A 23,341-nucleotide genomic window follows, 5' to 3' on the forward strand; every position below is an offset into this window, starting at 1 on the left:
TTATATGTAACTTACTTCCCAATTGAAATTGCTGAGTGTATTTTATTTTTACTTTTATATCTTCCTGCTTATAAGTTAATAATGTCCATGTTGTCATTTTTATTTTCTCATTAATGCCTTCATTAATATCCTACCATGGACATGGCAGAATTTGGAAATTTACCCTTAGATTAGACTTGGCACATGTGAAAGTTTTCAGCAGGAAAACTGAAGGTCAAAGATTCTTGTGTTTAAAATTTCCATGCATCTTCGTATGTGATATGATTTATATATCGATTTTATGCTATTCTGAATATGAGATTTTCTCAACAATGTAGCAATGTTCAACCATCATTTATTTATTTTATGATTGCATATCATACTGAGTTATTTTTGTATTTTGAAATAATACAAGGAGACTTCACGAAGCTTGTGGGAAAATGGCATGAAAAGGTAATGTAAGTTTCCCATGAACTTTTGAAGCCCACCTATATATACAAGCCCTTACAACAAACAAAGACACTCTGGTAGTGTAGTGGTTACAAATGGGCCTGTGAACCACAAGGTCAGCAATTTGAAACTACCAGATGTTCCATGGAAGAACGATGAGGCTTTCTACTCCGATAAAGATTTACAGCCTCGGAAACCCTGTACAGGGTCGCTATGAGTTGGAACCGACTCCACAGCACATAACAACAAACTAACGCTGTAGAGATGTAAACCATGATCCATAACCCTTTTTCTGATTGCAGGTCCAAGAAGCAAGAGTGGATAGTTTCCTTGCTCACTAGCTCCGTACTCACAAAGAAATATTCAGATATAAAGGCCCTGTATTTTGTATTCTACAAAAATGGGACATTATAAATAATATTATTGAATATTTTCACTTACTATTAGAAAAACACAAAATTGAAATTTGAGGACGCAACGAAGAAACACTTGGAGTTTTTTTAGTTAAGCGTTTGTCAATTGGAGTTCCAGGGTGATTCAAATGCACAGCACTGGTGTGGTTCTGTGGGTTAATGAGCTGGACTGCAAAGCTGCTTTGAACCACAAGGTCAGCGGCTCAAGCTCATCAGCCGCTCCTTAGAAACCTTATACAGGGTCATTATGGGTTGGAATTGACTCAACGGCACTTAACAATAACAACAACTAGATAGCTAAACCAAAGGCTGGAAGTTCAAGTCCAACCAGAGGCACTTTATTTCCAAAAACATCAGTCATTGGAAACCCATTTCTGATATAACACACAAGGATTACCATGAGTTGGGATGAAACAGATGGTAACTGAGTTATTTGCTCATTGACATAAAATGCAAACAATTAACAAGCAGGAGTCCTGATGTGCTGTAGCACAAGCGGTATAGACTGCTAACCTCAAGGTTCGCAGGTCAAACCCACCAGCTGTTCCTCAGAAATCTGATATAGGGTAGCTATGAGTCAGACTTGACAGCACATAACAAAAACAATGTTGACAAGCAGAGTGAAAGTGTAGTTGACACTACAGTCTGTGTTTTATATAACCTTCTTTTAACTCCATCATTCAGGTTTGCCATCATGGATGCCATATCAGAAGCCAGTGACACATTTGCCTTAAGCCTTTTGAAAACCTTGGGTGAAAACAACTCAGAAAACATATTCTTTTCACCCATGAGCATCTACTCCTCCCTGAGCATGGTCTACATGGGTGCAAAGGGGAACACCGCTGCCCAGATGTCCCAGGTACTGAAAGTCATTTCAAGACAACAGGAAAAGCTCTTAATTCTGCAATTTCTAATCTCGAAGACATTGTTCTTAGCATTGTAGCTTCTTACTCTGCTAGTGTCCCAGGGATGTGCAGTGGGAGTTGTCAGTTGTTACTACTAACAGACGACCCTGTGGTCACTCCGGGGAGCTTTTTTGAGGATTCTACTCATCTGTTAGAAGATTGATTTTACAAGCACATTATGATGATACCTGAGTTTCTAAGCACACATGAAGATTTAAGTCAATGTTGAGTCATCTGATATTTGATATTTATGTCCTTAAAAGAAACATTTTCTGCTCTACCCATAGCCACACATATCTAACATATAGTGCTGAGATTGGGAGGGAGAACTCTAGTAGACCCACTCAAAGGGCAGGAGTGTGGGCTTTTGTGTGGAAGGCATAGAATAGTCATTCAACCACAGCGATTCTGAAATACTGCCAAGTACATGTTGTCTTCTGGTTTGAGAACAGGAAATGTTCCTTGATTAGTCAGCACTTGTATGTTTCCATGATCTTTGGTTCCATCTTCTGTGTTCTTAACTTAGTGCTCTGAAATGCCTTTCCTTTCTATAATGAGTGATACACGTTTATTCCTAAACAGTCTCTGGCTTGCTTCCTGCCCATAGAGAGTGGGAGCACTGGGGTGTCTCTCACACAGTTCTGTCTCTTTTAGTCTAAGTCAGGACAGCTCCTTCAAACCCTGGCAGGTTTTCTAGCAACTAACAATCACATCAGTAGACATCTCTTTTAGTCTAAGTGTCAGGACAGCTCCTTCAAATCCTGGCAGGTTTTCTAGCAACTAACAATCACATCAGTAGACAAAAGACACATCCACATGTCTATATGAGACAGGACTCTGTACTTTGAGTAGGGCTTGAGAAGGGATAATCTGCCTTCACCCTTGTAAGGTTTCACAAGGTGAATGAACGTGACTATCATAGTGTTGGTGGAATCTTGTCTCTGAGGTCAGGGTCTTGGATATGATCTTTGTCCTGCAGATATTCTTTAAAGAATCACTTACCAGCTAGAGGGAGAACACAGTGGCTGCATATGATAAGCACTGGGCTAGGAACCACAAGGTCTGCGGTTTGAGCTGCCAGTTGATCCACGGGAGAAAGATGAAGCTTTCTGCTCCCGCAAAGATTTAAAGTCTCAGAAACCCTATAACGCTTTGTGGTTGCTATGAGTTGGAACAACCAGCTGGAGTCTGGAAAAACAAAATATTTTTTGCTTTCTACCCAGCACATCTTTGGTCAGAAACATTGTTCTTAAGTGCCATCAAGTCCGTTCTGACTCAAAGCAACCTTGTACAGAGTTTCCAAGGAGCAGCTGGTGGATTTGAATATCTGGCCTTTCGGTTAGCAGTTCAGTGCTTACCTTATAGCGTCACACCTTCAAATTCTACTTGAAAACTGACAAATGCCTTTTGAAACTCATCTTTCATCTCCTATACTTTATCCTGTTGTTGTTTTAGGTACCATTGAGTTGGTTCAGACTCAGAGAGAGCAACCACGCATACAACAGAATGAAACCCTGCCTCATCCTGTGCCATTTTCACCACAGCACTGATGATGCAATGGTTTAAGTGCTTGGCTGCTTACTGAAAGGTCAGCACTTTGAATGCACCTGCCACTCTATAGGAGAGAAGATCTGGTGATGTGCCTCTGTAAAAATAGCAGTCTGGAAAACCCTATTGGCGACTCTACTTTGTAATAAAGGGGCGCTATGATTCAGAATCAACTCTGCTGCAATGGGTATATGCTTCATCCCTCTGTACTTAAAACAAGTTAGGTGGTATTAGAACATTCTTCTTGGAAATTCTCTTTGCTTAAGCACCGAGTTAATTGGGGGAATTTTCTGTTTCCTTTTAGTACAGTTACTATGCCAATACTTGACGTGTGTTCCTGTTTTTCCAGTTGCATATTATTTTTGTACTATCCTTCCAACCTCTGCCAGCTACTTTGTTCCCAAGAGAATGCCACATGTTTTAGATTTTGGTTATGGCGGAGCTCCACTTCTAAGTACTATTGCTTCCTGTGGTATTTCTTGCTGCAATGCAAACATCACAAAACATTATGTCTTAAAATAACAGATAAAATTTTTTTTTTTTCTAGGTTCTGGGGGTAGATTGGGTAGTTATTCTTCTCCATACTGGATGAGTTGGGGTCACTCATATGGCTGCTTCATCTGAAAATTTGACTGGCAGGTCCAAGGAGGCCCCTCTGAACAGTAGGGCATGGTGCTGGCTGATGACTTGGCACTGGACTCTCCATGTGGTGTCACCCCTTCCAGGGAATTTCCACATTCAATGTTTTCAGGACAACTTGGGCTTCCTTATACCATGGTTCCCTGATCCCAAGAGAATGAGAATGAAAGCTCCCAAAACTTTTAAGGAACAAATCTTAAAATTTTTTCAAAACGATTACTTTTTGTAATTCAAAGCAGAGCTCAGGCCAGCCCAGAATCACGGGAAAAGTGGCAGTTTGACAGCCATGTTTGCTGACAAGGTACAAAACTTCAGTCATTCTGTTAAAGGCGTGAGAAAGGATATTTCTATTGATCCTGATACTTAGGAAATTCTGGTTGCCTGTGGGCTATGATTCTAGTGAGGCCTTCAAAGAATTACAGGTAGGGGAACTGGGTGGATTTGGGCACTTTTGGTCTTTAATGGAATAACCACTGTTCAAATTGTAAAATGAATTTATTGGGTTTGAAATGCTGAGTTTAAGGTGGCACCATGTATTGAAGTTGGACACTGAAGATGCGTGTTGTTATTCGGATTTCACTGCAGGTCCTTTCTTTCAATAAAATTGAAGGTGGAGGTGAAGATGCTCAGATGGGCTTCCACAGGCTTCTCACTGAAGTCAACAAACCCAACACTCAATACTTATTGAGAACTGCCAACAGGCTCTTTGGAGAAAAGACTTATGAATTCCTCTCAGTAAGTCCTACTTACTACTTTTCCCTAAGGATGTGAAGACAAGGTGGGAGTTGGAAGGGATCCTGTGGGATAGAACCAAGAGGAAAGTGTGGGTTGTGACTTCATTAGTTCAGGTTTCCATTCTTGGACCACATTCAACTTCACTTGTTTCATTTTTGTTGTCTGTAAAATGCCCCTTAAAACAAATAATGTTCTGGTTTTTGTGAAGCTTAAATGAACTTAAATGTTTACAAAAGAAATAACATGGAGCCTAGTACAATTTGAGATGAATTGATTAAAACAAAGAAGGGGGCGTAGTCAATATTTCTTATCATTGTTTTGTAACTTTAATTGCATTATGTGAAATTTGCTTAATGTTTTACATATATAAATGTTTTGATTGTTTTCTCTGGCTCAGATTTTTATCTTAGTTTAGTTTATTTTGGCTACTTACATTGGTGCTATTTGCCCACATGTCTGTTTGTTGTAATTCGTGACTTGCATGTTGCTGTGATGCTGGAAATAATGCCGCTGGTCTTTCAAGTATTAGTAGGGTCATCCATAGTGGAGACGTTTCATCCATGTAGAGCTTCGAGACTAAGAACAGACTAGGAATAGGCAATTCACTTTATGGTTAGTCACTGGAAACCTTACGATGAGCAGTGACATGCTGCCTGATAGACTGTCAGAAGATCACTCCCTGAAGTTGGAAGGCACTCAACATGTGACTGGGGACGCGCAGTCTCCACAAAGTACAGTTGCTGTTAATGAGGTAGATAAAGTAAACCTATCAGTTCTTTCATTTCCTGATGTGGCATGGCTCAAAATGAGAAGGAGCAGTTGCAAATATCCATTAACAGTTGGAAGGCGGAATGTATAAAGTGTGATTCTGGGAAAATTTCAAGCATCAAACATGAAATGGAACACATAAAGATCAATAGCTACTAGGCACTTATGAGATGAAATATGAGGTATTGGCTATTTTGAATCAGATAATCTTATGGTTCAGTATACTAGGAAGGAAACATTTACGAGAAATGGTGTTGTATTCATCATAAAAAGAACATTTCAAGACCTGCCTTAAAGCACAATGCTGTCTGTGAAGGAGGACATCTTCACACCCACAAGGAAGACCAAGTCATACCACTGTTGTTCAAATTTACACACCAACGAGAGCAAAGCCAGTGAGGAAAAAATTGAAGAATTCTACCAACTTCCTCAGTGTGAAACTGATCAATCATGCACTTCATAAGCTTTGATAAAGCTAGTGGTTGTAATATAAAAGCTGGGAACAAAGAGGAGGCATGGGTAGTTGGAAAACAAGGCGTTGGCAATAAAAATGATCCTGGAGATCACAGGGTAGAATTTTGTAAGACCAGCAAGTTATTCACTGAAAATTACTTTTTTTTTCTTTTTCTAAAACATAAATGGTAACTATACAAATGGACAAGGAGCTCTGGTAGTGTAGTGGTTACGAATTGGGCTGTTAATCTCACGGTCAGCAGTTAGAAATTACCAGCAGTTCTGCTGGAGAAAGATGAGATTTTCTCCTCCGGTAAAGAGTTATAACTTCGGAAACCCTGTACAGGGTAGCTATGAGTCAGAACTGATTCCACAGCACATAACAATACAAATGGACTTCCCAAGATGGAATACACAAGAATCAAATTGACATCTGTGTGAAGAGACCGTGGAAAAGCTCCATCAGCCAAAAGACCAGAGGCTGACTGTGGAAAAGCTCATCGATTGCTCATATGCAACTTCAGGCTGAAGATGAAGAAAATGAAAACAAATCCACATGAGCCAAAATATGACCTGGAGGATATACCACCTGAATGTAGAGACCATTTCAAGAACAGATCTGATGTACTGAACACTAATGTCTGAAGACAAAAGAAATTTGGGGACGACAATAAGAACGTCATAAGTGAAGAGAGAAAAAGGTCATTAAAAAGATAGGGAATAAAGAAAAGATCAAAATGGATGTCAGAAGAGACTCTGAAACTTATTCTTGAACATAAAGTAGCTAAAGCAAATGGAAGAAATGATGACGTTAAAGAGCTGAACAGAAAATATCAAAGGCTGTTTGCAAAGGCAAAGTCAAATTTTATAATGAAATGTGCAAAGGCCTACAGTTAAAAAACCAAAAGGGAAGAACACACTCAGCATTTCTCAAGCTAAAAGACGTGAAGAAAAAAAATTCAAGTTTCACCTAGTATTATTGAAGGATTCTTTGGACAAAGTATTATATGATACAGGAATCATCAAAATAAAAATAAATAAATAAAAAGATGGAGTACATAATGCCATGGTACCAGAAAGAATTGACCAACTGTCAACTATTTCAGGAGCTAGACTATGAAGAAAAACTGCTGGTGCTAAAGAAAAAAATCCCAAGCTGCACTAAAGGCATTGGCAAAAAAACAAGGCTCCGGGAAGTGATGAAATGCCAAGCAAAAGGTTTCAATAAACTGATGCAGCGCTGGAAGTGCTCATTAGTGTATGCCAAGAAATGCCTGGAAGAAATCCATATTGGTACACCTTCCAAAGAAAAGTGACCGTTACTGAACAAGATAATTGATATCACACACAAGTGAAATTTTGAAGATAAACCAAAATGATGGCAGCAGTTATACACCAACAGAAATTCAAACCACAGTCAAAAGAGCTTGTGAAGGAGGCACACCATTGTGATATCAGAGGGAGTTTGGCTGCAAGAAGAAAATACCTGAAGGGTGTTCACTTTTGTTGTCTTAATTCTGCCATGGCATTCGACTGTGTAGATCATGACAATTTTTATAACATTTTGAAGAATGGAAATTCCAGAACACTGAACTGTGCTCATGAGGAACCTGTACATAGACCAAGAGGCAGTCACTGGAAAAGAACAATAGGATACTGAGTAGTTTAAATCAGGAAAGGTGCACCTTAGGGTAGTATCCTTTCACCACACTTATTCAACCTCTATGCTGAGCAGATAATCCAAGAAACTGGATTATATGAAGAAGAATGTGGTGTCAGGATTGGAGGAAGACTCATTAACTACCTGTGATATGCAGATGCTACACTACAACCTTGCTTGCTGAAAGTAAAGAGGACTAAAAACACTTACTGACGAAGATCAAAGAGTACAGTCAAGGATTATAGTTCAATGTATAGAAATAAAAAAATCCTCACAGCTGGACCAATAAACATCATGATAAGTAGAGAAAAGATTGAAATTATCCAGGTTTTCATTTTACTTGGATTCATAATCAACACCCTAGAAGTTGTTGCTGTTGTTATTGATAAGTGTCATTGAGTTGGTTTTGACTCATAGAGACCCTGTATAGGGTTCTCAAGGAGCGACTGGTGAGCTTGAACCACTGACCTTGTGGATCAAATAACTTTGCACTCCAGTGCATTAACCCACAGAGCCACACAAAGATGTGGTTAAGAAATCAAATAACCTATTGCATTGGGAAAACCTGCTACAAAAAGCTTCTTTAAAGTGTTAAAGAACAAAAAGGGATATTCTTTTTGAGGACTAAGGTGTCTCTGACCCAAGTCATGGTATTTTCAGTTGATTCATATGCATGAGAAAACTGGGCAATGAATAAAGAAGACTGGAAAAGAATTGATATTTTTAAATTATAGTCTTGGTGTAGAATATTGAAAGTACTGTGACTGCCAGAAGAACAAACTAACTTATCTTGGAAGAAGCACAAACATTTATCACCACTCTTATTCAATATTGTGTTAGAAATCTTAACCAGTGCTACAAGGCAAGAAAGAGAAATTAAAGGCATCCAAATTGGCAAAGAAGGAAAACACTCTCTATTTGTAGATGATATGATCCTATACAAAGAGCAATCCAAAAACTCAGCAAGAAAGTTATTGGAACTCATTAAAAGATTCAGCAAATTGGTCCAAATACCTTTTTCTTACTGATGTATAAAGAATTCATATGTGTGGTATATCAGTTCTATTCTGTTATAATTATGATTTTTATTGTTTCAGACTCGAAATCAATTGTTTCAAAACTAATTTATATAAAGTGAATATAGTCAAAAATAAGGTGAAATATTTGGTAAGATTTGCATATTATGGTGCCGTTTTTATTTATTTCTCTGTGTTTTTTTTGCTATCTTACAAGTTATCTTTATATAAGCATTCTATACATATTAAATAAATTAACTTTCTGGAAAAAGATTGACTGTATTTCTTTCTCACTGCATTTTTCTTCATCTTTGGTGGCTAATTTAAGAATAGAAGTGATATTTAAAATGTAATTTTGATACTGGAGTAAAAGATGAAGAGGTAACAGATGTTGGTGAATTATTTTTCATTAATTGAGTGTTCTAAGAATCTGAATAGTGTGCTAACTTTAGTTTGTTTAGTGGTAACTTTAAAAAATGTAACTTTAGTGGTGGTGATGGTGTGCCGTGGAGTCAGTTCCAACTCATAGTGACCCTGTAAAGGTTTCCGAGGCTGCACATCTTTATGGGAGCTGATAGCCTCATCCTTCTCTCACAGAACAGCTGGTAGTTTTGAACTGCTGACCTTGAGGTTAGCAGCCCAATTCATAACCACTACACTACCAAACTGTGTGGCGCTGTGGGTTAATGCACCAGACTGCAAAGCCATTTGAACTTCAAGGTCGGCGTTTCAAGCTCACCAACTGCTCCTTGGAAACCCTATACAGGGTCGCTATGGGTCGGAATCAACTTGACGGCACTTCACAACAATACAACACTACCAGAGGCTTTCTGCTCCCGTAAAGATTTACAGCTTCGGAAAACCCTGTACAGGGTTTCTATGAGTCAGAACCAACTCCACAGCACATAACCACCACCACCAAGCAACCAGGGCTCCTTGTAACTGTAGGTGGTGGTGATGGTGGTTATGTGCCATGGAGTCGGTTCCGACTCATAGCGACCCTGTTCAGGGTTTCCAAGGCTGTAAATCTTTTTGGGAGCAGAAAGCCTCATCTTTCTCCCGAGGAACAGCTGGTAGTTTCGAACTGCTGACCTTAAGGTTCTCAGCCTGATTTGTAACCACTACCTACCAGACAGAGCTCCTTGTAACTTTAGTAGCACACCATTATTTTCAAATGTGCTTAAAAGTTGTAAAATGTCACCTAAGGGTGCAACAAGCTATTAAAATATGAGTGCTCTCTGCTTCCAGATGGTTTCCTTAGATGGAGAGATTAAATTTTTTCAAAACCAATGACCAAGAACCAAGGTCAGGAAAGGTCACAGAGTGTGAATTATATAAAGATAGAATAAAACAATGCAATAGGCCACCAAGAAAAGTGCCCGGTACCCAAGGAGGCTCCAAGGATGCCACATCAAATGGACCCTGCAGTGACCCTATGAGTGTGGCTACTGCTGCGTCCTCCTGTCAGAGGAGAGAATGAGGAGGCTGAGAGAGACTGGGCACTTTTCCAAGGTCACCGTGCAGAAGTAAGCTGTTGGTTAATAGTGTTTGTAGCTGTGCACTGAGGCTGCTCTATGTCTCCTAGTCTTTTAAAGATTCCTGCCGCACCTTCTACCAAGCAGAGCTGGAAGAGCTTGACTTTGTGGATGCTGCAGAAGATTCCAGAAAGCACATCAACACCTGGGTAACCCAGAAGACAGAAGGTGAAAATAGATTTTCATTTTACTTCAGTAATATCAAAATCAGTGTTATCGTAAGTTCCTTCACAAATTGTCAAGCATAAAGAGGAATAATTATTTTCTCCAAATAGTTGTGCAAACTTTAAATTTGCTTCTGACACACTGTCAACATATGAAGTTTTTCTCAAGCTTTCCCAGGTTTCCACTGTGTGTCTGTGACGTCTCTCAATATTCGTAGACCTCTTCTAGAACATTTCACACCTTATATTCTTGTTTGTAGATAATCTTTCTTTCTCACAACTAGAATGAAGAAAAATTCTCATGGTAAGGATTCAGGTTGTCCAATACCTGTGCTCCCCAGCATGTCCACGTGGTCCCGTAGGAAGCTTGCCAAGTCCCACCTACCTTCTGTTCTGGATGTAAACCATTCTTCACATGTGTGTGTGTGTTGTGTCCTTTCCCCCTTTTTATCATCCTTAAGATTCCTTTATTCAAGTCATAGACACCATTTATCTCTATCTCTTGTGCTATCAATCCATCCTGCTCATATTATTAACGTTCTGTGCATGTGATGTGGTTCATTCAGGTGTGGTGTTTTTGTTTATTTATTTGTTTTTGCTAGAGCATGAAACTCTACTTCAAATTGTTGTTGTTTTAAGAATAAACAGCCCTTTGCGTGGTTTTCTTTGAGGGAATAGCGAAATCCCTTCCTCTGTGTTGCTGTAACAAAGTCCCACAAACTGAATGACTTAAAATGACAAAAATGCGTTCACACAATTACGGAGTCTCGAAATCTGAAAGGTATCATCATGGCAATTCTGCTTCTGAAGGCTTTAGGAGAGAATTCTTCCTTGTGTGTTCCAGCTTGGAGAAGCCCCAGGCATTGACTTGTGCAGGCAAAAATCCCCTCTCTGCCTTCATCTTTCCACGATTCTCCCCGGCTACGACTGTTTGTCTGTCTCTTCTCTTTTTATAAAGGACATTTTGTTTGAGGCTTCATTATAGTCCGTCCAGTGTGAACTCATGTTAACCATTTACCTCTGCAAAGACCCTATTTACAAGTCAGATTACAGTCATAGACACTATCTCCAATGGTGTTTAGAATGTGAACATATCTTTGTGGAAGATGTAATTCAAACCATTGTAACCCCCAGAGGAAGCTGAATATTGTTTCTGATCTTCAAAAAGCTACTTTAGCTAAGTGTCCTTTAATTGTTCTCTGCAGGTAAAATTACAGAGTTGCTTTCACCCAATTCTGTTAATTTCCTGACTAAGCTGATTCTCGCCAATGCTGTGTACTTCAAAGGAGATTGGGACAAGCAGTTTAAGAAAGAGCACACCCAGGAAAGACCCTTTAAAATCAACAAGGTGAATATTTTTCCATAACAGATGAGATTTTTGTAAACCGTTTTTGTGTTCATATTGGTTTTGAAACATGCAAGGCTAACAGCCTCAAGGTGTTTACTTTCTACGGCCCTTGGGCAGCCCAACAGTATGGCACAAAGCCTTGCTCCTTTTTCGCATCTTTCTCCTACACTTTGTACCAGCTCAAATGGAGCTGCCTCATCGGAGCCTGTTCTGATTCCCTGAAGTCATCGTCTACCCTGTTTCCCAGGTGTTGTATCTGGCCCTGTAGCTGTCAACCTGCAGGCCTTCCTGACCTCCCACTCCTGAGATAATGTGCAGATCTACAATGTGGTGCTTAGCTTTTTTGTAATCTCATCTGCTACATTTCTCTATCTTGACTTCCATCAGTTTCAACAAGCTCTTTTCCTCCCCGCAGTGTCCCCTGCAGTCTTCTCTGACATCCTCCTCCCATGGAGGTATTCATGCCCTATCCTAATGCCTCATGCCTGCCTCCATAAGAGCAGGGCAGTAGGTGAAAGGCAAGTCTATGCTTCCTCTTCATGGAGCCACATTTCAAGGCTGAGATTGCTGTCTCCGAAGTGCCTAACCTGTTTTTGTTGTTACGTGCCATTGAGTCAGTTCTGACTCACAGCGACCATGTATAGGGTTTCCAAGGAGGAGTTGGTAGGTTTGAACTACCGACCTTGTGATTTGCAGTCTGGTGCTGATCTTACAACACCTGACCTGTAGTTGTTGTTTAATGAATAAGTAACAAGCAAATGACATAAAGTTCTCTTTATACTAGAGAAGACATACATACAAATTCTTGTTTTAAAACTTGTGAACAAGGTGAGCTTTTCATGGGATGATGGAAAAATGGTGAAATTTGGCCAACATGATGAATACACTTATGTTTAATATCACTAAAAATGTGCATGTGAATATTATTTAAATGACAAATGTTTTGTCATCTATATATTTGCCACAGTTTGTTTTAAATAAAAATGTGGACTCAAGGACATGTCTGTTGGGTGGGCATTAACTGCAGCTCCTTCCAGCTTAGAAGATATTATTTGCTGATGGCCTTTTATCTTCCTCACAGGATTTATATTATTCTTTTCTTTCCTATCTTCTTCTGGGAAATGATTGGAATTTTCTAGAAGATTCTTATCAAGACACACATTAGGGCTTCGTTTAGCCCAAGACACAGGAAGTACAGTCATGGTCATGAGAACTCAGAGGAGTATCTCTTTCTTACTTTGAGGTGGGCAGAGAGCAGACTGATGTGAATCTTGTGTGATTCCCTCAGGGAACTAAGTTTTTTTCCCTCCTGCTCAGACATCCTTAGCACATGACTGTCTTCTTCCTGACTACAAAATGCTTGAAACTTCATATCTACTATCCAGGCTGGAGGTAATGGACGTATAAAGACAAAGAACAAAAGTCTGCTCCTTTTGAGGGCCTTTCCTCTTATTCAGAAAGGGAAATTTTCCTGCTATGTTTCATTGGTACAGTTTTGTGTTGCTTCCTCCAGTTTCAGGATGGTGAGGGATTCCAGCTTGCTTTCCAGTCGTTACAGTAGAGAAAGACAAGATAGAAAAGCATTTGAAGTAACTGTTGAAAGTGCCAGTCTTGGGGGCTGTATATAGCTCAAAAGATACAGATTTAGAGTTGATATTAGTTTTCATTTTAATTCCTTTATTGGTAAATAAAACTTATCTGAACAAATGAGTTTTGAATCAGTCTTTCAGTTAATACAAATAATTTATTGGAACAGAGATATACTCAATTGTTGTCTTTCGTTTCTTTCCTGCTCCACAGCAGAGTTGACTAGTTGTGACAAAACCCATATGGCACCAAGACTTGAGAAAGGTGACAGATACAGAACAGAGTGGTAAGGGAGCTTAAGAGATCAATGATACTATGGAGGGTTCTCATCTCTGTGCAATGAGATGTTCTGTAGGCAGTGGAGTGTGTGAGTCTGGAATACGGGGGGGATCTTGGGAATTACATTACGTTCAGAAGACTGGTTGAGACCCCATTGAAAATAAACTCAAGGATTTAACCCTGGGGTCCCCAGTGTTTGGAGGTGGAGCTAATGAAGACATGATGACAAAGGTGGTGTCTGGGAGCCAAGAAAGAAAGTTCTGGAGTTAGACAGTGGCAACTCTTTTGAAGTGAACCAAGTCTTGTGTGTCAACTGACATGTTTCAACTTCATATATCTCCATTTTCTTTGTAGAATGAGGAGAAACCTGTGCAGATGATGTTCCAGGAATCTGTGTTTAAACTGACTTACATACAAGAAATACACACCCAGATTCTGGTGCTTCCCTATGTTGGAAAGGAGCTAAGTATGATCATCATGCTTCCGGATAAAAACACAGATTTAAAAACGGTAATGAATGTTTAGGAAGCCCTGCTGGTCCGGTGGTTCAGCCCTCAGCTAGTTGTTGAAACCCTTCACTGCTCTGTGGAAGCAAATGTGGCATTCCTAATCTATAGAGAATACAGCCTTGTCAAGTGTGCTGGGCAGTAGTTCTATGCTAGGCTATGCAGTTGCTGTGAGTCTGAATCAAATAGACGGCAACTAGAATGTAATGGGCATTAAGCAGTTGACCACTGACGTTAGTGTTGGCCTATGGTGGTAAGATGATGTTTAGTACTAGCACAATTTCCAATTCCCTCTTAACTTTGTGGAATCAGAGATAAGTTGGGGGAGGGTGGGAGACTCTTCAGAAGTATGAGAAGTCGGTCATGGTGACTAAGGAGGCGTGGAGAGATCTCCTGAGAGGAGGAGATTAAAAAACGAACAAAAACCAGTCTTCTTCCAACTGCTATTAACATCTTTTGTTGTTGTTATGTGACACTGAGTCCGTTCTGACCCATAGAGAACCCATATAGGGTTTCCAAGCAGTGGCTGGTGAGCTTGAACCATCAACCTTGCAGTTCAAACTAACTTTCCAGTCAGTGCATTAACCCACAGCACCACATCAGGACTAAGTACATCCAATTCCCTTATCCATGGTACTCCAGTTACTCTAGTCTAAGTATCACCACTGTCTTCAATATATGTCACAAATTTATAGATGTCGCATCAACTGAGTGTTACTGTTTGTATATAAGGATGAAATCTTTGTCAAAGCAGTGCAGTATTGCGGGGAAGATCCTGAATGAATGGCCTCTTCATAGAAAGTGGAGATGGCTTTCTTTGGCTGATCACCAAACAGAGGTGAAGTTCAGCCAAGGACTGAATCCTGACAGAAACTAAGGTCATTTCCTAGTGACCAATGACCAACTCCTCTCAGATTAGGGCAGAGACAAACTCTGCACAGAGTGTCCCAGGTGGTGGAGATTTACTGATGGGGGAGGGCTCCCTGATGGAGTCTTTCTGTTTAAATTATCACTTAATCTCTAGTTGTCTTGCTCTGGCTCCCACTGACCCCATCATTCTTATACCACATGTTTAAGATTCCCCTTTCTCAATGCCCAAGGACACTTAGAACCTCTCCCCTGTTTCTCTTTTCTGAAACATGGGAGAAGACAAGAAGTTACTATATAAAGTAAAAATAGCCCCCAAGTTAAGTTTCCAATGATAATTTCCCCATCCTAAGAATTCCATTTTATGCCAAGCACGGAGCTTTAGAACCTCCTTGCCTTTGCCCATTATCCTAAGACATTCCACCCTCAAACCATCTTCATGGGCTTGCATAGACTAGCAAGACACTCAACCACATAATTTGGAACCTTCAATTTGTTTTTTAAATCAGCTTTGGTCTGAAACCCTTCTTCACTGACTGAGGACAAATTGTAACTCCTGAAATCAAAACATTCTCAGGCTCAGGCTTCAGGCTTCAGGCTTCCCTTCTTCTCTCCTTCAGGTCTGAGGCATGCAGCTTAGAAGGTCCCTTACCATGGAAGTGCTACAGGACTGCTTTCTTGTTTGTCTCTCCTGTCTCCTTTCCTCCCCACCCACCACTGACTTGCACACAAGAGTCCTTGAACTCTCTCCATGATAATTTTATCATCTTAGTTATCAGATAATAATTCATTTTATTAAATATGAATAAATATTTAAGTATTTATAAATTTTATTTTTAGAAAATATTTGGATGTATATATTCAAATATCTACCAAGTACTAGTCAGGTACTAGACTGTGCAAGGGAGGGCAAAAAACTGTTGGCAGCATCCATTCATAAATATTTTCCCATTCATTATATTGTTGTAGGATTACCATACTATCTAAGTGGACTACAGCTCTATGATATATAAATCAATGGGGTAGTGTTGTAAGCAGACATAAACCCATCAATGAAATAATAATGATCATAGGTCATGGGGACAGCAGTTCCTTCACTTATGTACTCTTAAGATCTACCTTAATTATGAATTTCTGCCTTGGGGACCAGCTTTAATTGTATTGTTCTTGTTATTAAAGCCGTTGAGTTGGTTCTGACCCATAGCAACCCTGTATAGGGTTTCTGAGGAGCTGCTGGTAAGCTGGAACTGCTGACTTTGCATTTCAAACAGCTTTGCCATCTGGCACATTAACCCACAGTGCCACAAAGGTTCCTGAATTCAGGATTCGAGGGTAGAAATGCAGCACCGCCTGGTAACCAAAGGTTGCTCATTATTCTGCTCTCTGATGCCCAACATGGTAGACTCTAGCTGCCTGGAATGATCTAAGTTTTAAAATCATTTTCTTGTGCTATAATTCATATGAGTCCTGGTGTGACACTGTGGGTTAATGCACCAGATTGTAAAGCCGTTTGAACTGCAAGGTCGGCGGCTCAAGCTCACCAATGGCTCAAGCTCCTTGGAAACCCTACACAGGGTCGCTGTGGGTTGGAATGGACTTGACGACACTTAACAAAAACATAATTCATATGCCATATAATTCACTCATTTACATGTGAAATTCAAAGGTTTTCAGTAGATTCACAATTTGTGCAACCATCAGCCCCATGAATTTTAGAGCATTTTATCATTTCAAAATGAAATCCTGTGTTCTCTACCTCTCAACACCCAACTTTCCCGCTGTCTTTCTCCTCCCAGTCTCTGTACCAATAGTGTACTTTTGTGTCTATGGATTTTCCTATTCTGGACTTTGATGAGTGAAATCTTGCAGCATGAGGCCTTTGGGACTGGCTGTTTTCACTAAGCATAATGTATTCAAGGGTTGTCAATGTTGTAACATCCAGCACCGCATCATTCCTTTTTATGGATTTTCTGTTGTTGTTATTAAGTGCTGTTGAATTGGTTCTGATCTGAGTCATAGCGACTCGATATTGGGTTTTGCAGGAATGGCTGGTGAATTTGAACCATCGAGCTTTCATTTTATGGATCTACACATACAAAGAGGCTAACTCCATTATATAGATTGGATATACCACATTTTGTTTATGTTGTTGTTGTTAGTGCCTTCAAGTCAGTTCCAACTCATAGCAAGCCTCTATAGAGGTTCTGAGAAGTGGCTGGTGGGTTTGAACTACAAATCTTGTAGTTTAAACCCACCTGGAGGTCCAGTGTGTATCCTACAGCGCCACCCCAGGACTCCATTTTGTTTATACAATTGTCTAATATGTAGATTTATTGATTTAAATGAAAGCAACAATTAAAATCTTCACTCACACCCACATTTCCAGAGCTCAGTAGCCACATTTGGCTGGTGGCTCCATATTCTACAGTGCTCATATAGAACATTCATGTCATAGCAGAATGTTCTATTGGTTAGTCCCATTTTCTAACTTAAAATCTCCAACTCTCGTTTTCTAGGTTGAAAAAGAATTTGCTTATGAAAAATTCGTAGAATGGACAAGTCCTGACAAGATGAAGGAAACCAAAGTGAAAGTTTTGCTTCCTAAATTTAAAATGGAGGAAAGTTATGACCTGAAGAAGGTCCTTCCCACATTGGGCATGATTGATGCCTTTGACAAAATCAGGGCCGACTTCTCTGGAATGTCGCCCAAGAAAGAATTGTTCATATCCAATGTTGCACACAAGGCTTTTCTAGAGGTCAACGAGGAAGGCACCGAAGCCGCGGCTGCCACTGCTGCCGTGATGTCAGTCCGCTGTGCGAGGCTCACTCCCCTGTTCTGCGCTGATCACCCCTTCCTTTTCTTCATCCAGCACACCAAGACCAACTGCATTCTGTTCTGTGGTAGGTTCTCCTCGCCCTAGAGCCTGGTCCTCACTGGATAGAAAGCTACCTTCTCTTTTCTCCAGCTGACCTACTTTTCTTCGTCCACATGCTATTGTGCCTATAACCCAAAGAGATCTTGTAGTGTAGGAGACACATCCAGAAATAAAGGGCTCAGTCCCGAACTCCTGTGGCTGCGTGTTTGCTTATTAATGTTTTTCTGGGATCTGCCATTGATGCTGAGGTCTTGTGGTCACTTTGGCAGTGGGAGCATGGGCCGAGGAAAGCCCCTCTGCTTGAAGTCATGTGTCACCCCCCCCCAACCTTTCCCAGGTATGGGAACTTCAGCTGTCACAGGTCTGTTCTGTGTCTTCTCTCTGTGCACAGCATCCCTCCCTGTGCTTCACTAGGTGCAAATACAGATCTGGCTACTCTCTCCTCTCTACTCAGTGGCATTGCAATTGTCCCATTGCTAATGAGGGACTAGAATGGAGAACTAGGAGGAGGGATGCCCACCAGTTCTCAGAGACCCTCAGCTGGAAGCTCAGCTTCACATCTTCTCAGACCAGACATGTCTCTTACCTTTCACAGGGAGACCCGTTTCTCTGGCTCTATTCTCCCATCTGCAAGCTTGGGAATTCCCAGTTGGTGTGGTGCTATGGGTTAATGCGCTAGACTGCAAAGTCAGTTTGAACTGCAAGGTGGTCCAAGTTCACCAGCTGCAACATTGGAACCCTATGCAGGGTTGCTATGGAAAGGAACTGACTTGATGGCACTTAACAACAACAACAACAACAACAAAGCTAGACATTGCATCCCTGAGTGAGGGTCCTTGTGACTACAGCTAAGGCTGAGATCAGCTGGCTCCTCTAAACCTCCCAGGTGTAGTCTCCTTCAGGAGTCCAAGATAGAGGTCTGAGAGCCCCTAGGTTCCTCCCACGCCAGAGTAAGAGGAAGCCCCTGGATCTGCCTCTGCAACTTTTCTCAGGGGAAGGCTTATGGGTTCCAGATCACAAATTGGAGTCCAGAGGTGTGGGTGGCTTGGGGTCCGATGACTTGGTGGGAGACACCCCTCGGCACAAGTATGGCCTGGAGGTTTAAAGGATCCTGACCCTCAGTATTTAGGGGATGGGGCTAGAGAGGGTTGGGGCTGGAGGACACTTCTGGGTTACAGGTTAGCTGTAAATGGACTCTATGGGATAGGCTGCTGGATGAGGTACGCTGGGCAGGCCTTCTGCGCCCCAGGACATGCCCTGGGATGTCTGCTCACTGGGTGGTCAATGAAACACTTTAGTCGTCTGTTGTTAAGTGCTGTTGAGTTGGTTCCAACTCATAGTGGCCCTGTATAGGGTTTCTGAGGAGTGGCTGGTGAGTTTGAACTGCCGACCTTGCGGTGGAAACTAGCCTTGAGGTCGAGTGCTTATCCAAAGGCACCACACCAGGACTCCAACTTGTTAAATGCTATCTTTCAGTAGGTTCAGGCTCATAGTGATCCTATATAGAGTTTCTGAGGAGGGCTGGTGAGTTTGAATCGTCAATCTTGAGGTTAGCAGTTCACTGCTTACCTGTGTAGTTGTGGTAGAGAAAAACCCTGTTTTGAGAATGAGCTCATGTGGACTGTTTCTCCATTACCTCTCTCTGTAATGTGGAGAAAATCACACAAACGAGCTGACTGCTACTTCACTGTTCCTAACTGTGAATCATGAGCAGGAGAATCAACTGTAAGCTGCTTTCACGGTATTTCTCTGTTCTTCTGGATTAATTAGCAGGCTAATGTGTTTTGCTTCATCCCTTCTCAAAGCCAGGGAAAGCCTTGCTGAGGTCTGTCACCAAGTGTGAATATGGTGGAAATCAGTGAAGACTAAGGAAGATTCCTCACAGTTTTTTCTGAGACTCATCAAAGGGAGGTTTCTCCACTAACATGCAGCGCAGGGCTCGAACACACCTCAGCCACTAGGATTCTGCCTGAACTCCACTCCCCTCGGGAACAAGTGGGAGTCTGAGCTAGAATCGTGGAGCCCAGACAGAGAGGCGGGAGATCTGTGTCATTCTGAGGTGCCAATCAGAAAAAACTATATCATGGGTCGAGTCTGGAGTTGAGAACCAAGAGACACTCTGAGTTTTGATTGTAGAAATGCGTGTGTGTGGGGGGGGAGGGGGGAGATGGGGTATGAGGTAACAAGACTGAAGGTCAAGCTAACAATGGTTTTTGACATTGAATTCTTGACTTGGAACCTTTCTCTCAGTCCCTGTGGTCTCATGGGTGAGAAGAAAGCCTTGGAGGATGAGCCTGAAATGAGGTCCTAGTTACCTTGAGCTGGGTTCATTCTGAGAGTTTAGATTTTATAAGTCCTTACTCAACACAGAAGTGCACAAAATCCTCCCAGGTAGGGACTTGTGAAGGGATTCATCCCTAGGCCAACAGACCATTTCAGCATTTGAAGGCATTATCCTCATTATTCGACATCTGAAGACAATGAGCAGCTAGTATCATTCATGACTGGATTCATCTCTGATTCTTCCCATTCCCTGGTGCCCCAACTGCCCATAAAGTCATACTCATTCTGCATCCTGTAAGGATCTCATTGGACAATAAGAAGGAAACCTTGGAGAACTAGAAACACTCCATATCAACTTGAAGAAGGACATCAATGATCAAAAAATTCAGACGAGAATCCTGCTGTAAGAGTTGGGTAGAGCCCCAAGAAAGCAATAGGTTTTCACTAGGACTCAGAATGGAGTCCAGAGTATAGCGTCTCAGACAGTCACCACAAGGAGCATTGATTATGAATCAGATCACTCCTGCCCATGAGCTCCGCACACTCTCCCCTCACAGGGAATAGCAAAGCTTTGCAATACTTACTTGGACTACTCTGTGAGTGTTGTTATTAAGTGTCATGGAGTCAATTCCAACTCATAGAGACCCTGTATAGGGTTTCCGAGGAGTGCTTGGTGAGCTTGAACGTCCCAAAATAAGTGACAGGCAATACTTTGAAAGATGCAGGATGTAGTGGGCAAATCGTTGAGCTGTTAAAAAGGCAAGGTTGGTAGTTCAAACCTACCAGCAGCTCCTTGGAAGAAAGAGAAGGCTTGGCAACTGAGCTGGAATTGACTCAGTGACATTGGGTTTGTTTGGTTTTGGATTTGCATAGAATAATGAAAACTCTACTTTTAGTTTGTACTTCAACTATTTGTTTTGCTGTGTTGATTTTGGAAAGTGCTATGAAATGTCTTAAGTGTGGGTAAGATTTCAAATAGCTATTAAAGAACTGGGACAGCTCCGTACAACCACCCTTCAGAATACAAGTCCGTACAACCTGTGTCAGGCTGCCTGGTCTGTTCTGACTTGCGGTGGCTCTCACCAGTCTGTGAGGTAGATTCTGCAATGTCCAGGCCTGCTCTGGCAGTGGTCTGAGCGGACCCAGGTGAGATTTGACATGATAATGCGCATTGGGAGATCCTGTTACTGCTGGAAGGCTGACATGGTCAATGCCAATAACCACGCTGATCTTGGCCCTGAGGCTGACCTTGGCCCTGAGGCTGGGCTTCTCAGAGAAGTTCTATGTCATGGGCTTAGTCTTCAGAGGCTCCCTCTGACGTGGCCTGCCTTCCATCCACCCACACAGATGGACCAGACACTTGGCACTGTCCCTGAGCTGAGGACCACAATGAATCTTGGTCACTTTCTTGGAAATTCTAGTGGAACCAAAATGAGCAATTAAGATTCATGAAGGCTGCTGACCAGGGCTGGAAGGACATCCACATTGCTGGCAATATAGCAAATGAGCCTCCTTACAGAGTAGGAGGGGTCACAGGGCCACTCTCCAGACAGCTGGGCCCCCCAGTGTGTCCTTCTCACAGGGCACCCTCCCCATAGACACTGTGCCCAGGCCTGTGTTCCATAGCAGGGACACCAGGGACAGTGGAGAGTTTCTGACAAAAGTCCTGTGGACAGGTTACTAAGAGATGCAGATTCTTGGAGAGACCAACTGAGTGATTGGGGCAGAGCAAGACAGGGGGATGTGCTGAGCAGGAAGCCCCCCGTGAGATGAGTGGAGCATCCAGGAGGAGGAAACTGTGTGTGGAGGAAGCACATCCACTCTGTCCACACACCTTGGCCTCTTGATGCCTCTACCATCACCACCACATCCTGCAGCCTGTATGAACCCCAGAGCTAGCCTTGGTCTGGGCAACAAGACCTCAGAGTTGGCCCCTGCTAGTTCTCTCTCTAGCTCAGCTAAAATCATCATGTGAGCCTCCCGGGGACTGTCCTCAGCCTACACCCTATTCTTCGGCTCATCTTCTCACTGGGCTCCCATCGTCAGACACATGGTACCATTTCCTGTGCCCGCCATGCTCTAAGAGGAATCATCTGAATCAGCACGCCCACACAGTCTCACATTCTGTTCCTTCTACAGGGGAAGGGGGGCATTCCTGAGCTCTCTGGTCCCATCGGAACCAGCAGGCAACACCATACACACCCCTCCTTTTAACCTCATCTCCAGACAGCCTTGTCTTTCAGCCCCTGCATGAGTGGGTGTAGGATCTGTTCAGATTTCTTTCCACCCAGCCTCACCCTCCACCCCTTCACCATCATCTCTGCAGACCTCCACAGCCACATGTCCTGTCATTGACTAACTGGAAGGACTCCTGTCCCACTGGACCAGCTGGAAGGAGCCCACCGTGGCTGCTCTGCTCTGCCTTACTCTCCCTCTTCCTGTGAGAGTTTTCATTTTTATTATTTCAGGAGCTTCATTGCTTTCCTGGCAACTGGTCTCTGATCAGGTTACTCTGGCCAAACACATTAGGTCTCTAACTTGGACCTTGAGGGAGCAGGCTCCTTGGACATTTTGTGCCAATTGATCCAGCTCTTTTCTGCAGTGACCCAGGACCTCAAGACAGGGCTGGCCACAGTTTTTAAATGGAAGGCCTTTAGAATTCAGATGGAACCAGTCCCCACCCAGTCCCTGGAGGTTTTGGGAAAGAAAACACCACGTCATTGCAGAGTGGAAGAATTCTGCTTTCAGTCAGGATTAGCAACAGGCACCAATGAAAGGGAGATCAGAAAGGAGCCACTATTCTATGCGAAGTGACATTTCTAAGTCTTAGACACCAATGACACACCAGGTGTCACTGGGGAGGCATCAACTCTGGGTGACCCTCTGAAAGTGGACTGGGGTGGCTCATCTTCTAATCTTACTGTCCTTTGACAGTAGCATCACCATCTCCTTCTGCCTACTGTTTTCTTGAGTTCCAGCTATCACCTTGGATTCAATTAGTTTTGTTGTTGTTAAGTGCCGAGTCGGTTCCAACTCATAGTGACCCTGCATAGGGTTTCCAAGGAGAGGCTGATGAACTTGAACTGCCAACTGTATTGCCCAATGGGTGACAGATCAAACACTGAAAAGCTGAAAAGTTTCAGAAAAAAGTAAGGTCCGGAATGAGAACCGTATTTTACTGATTCACCCCTGCTTCCTTTTCAACACTCTCTCTGGACCTCCCAAGGGAATTCTCATCAGGACACTTAATGATTAGAAAACAGGAAGGAGGAAAACGGGGAACATTCCGAAGTGCTCTTGGTAATGACAAAATGGTACCTTTATACCATG

General features: G+C 42.1%; 1 protein-coding gene across 1 annotated transcript; it reads left to right on the forward strand.

The window, feature by feature from the left end:
- Nucleotides 1-1,527: 1,527 nt before the first annotated feature.
- On the forward strand, nucleotides 1,528-17,773 carry LOC102842558 (serpin B6-like). The gene is made up of 6 exons (XM_006837545.1): nucleotides 1,528-1,701; nucleotides 4,520-4,669; nucleotides 10,152-10,269; nucleotides 11,471-11,613; nucleotides 13,834-13,989; nucleotides 17,369-17,773. The coding sequence occupies exons 1-6, from the start codon at nucleotides 1,537-1,539 to the stop codon at nucleotides 17,771-17,773; spliced, it is 1,137 nt and encodes a 378-aa protein (XP_006837608.1). The 5' UTR covers nucleotides 1,528-1,536.
- Nucleotides 17,774-23,341: the final 5,568 nt, after the last annotated feature.

This window comes from Chrysochloris asiatica, unplaced genomic scaffold (genome assembly GCF_000296735.1).
Source record: "Chrysochloris asiatica unplaced genomic scaffold, ChrAsi1.0 scaffold00021, whole genome shotgun sequence".
Lineage (NCBI taxonomy): Eukaryota > Metazoa > Chordata > Mammalia > Afrosoricida > Chrysochloridae > Chrysochloris > Chrysochloris asiatica.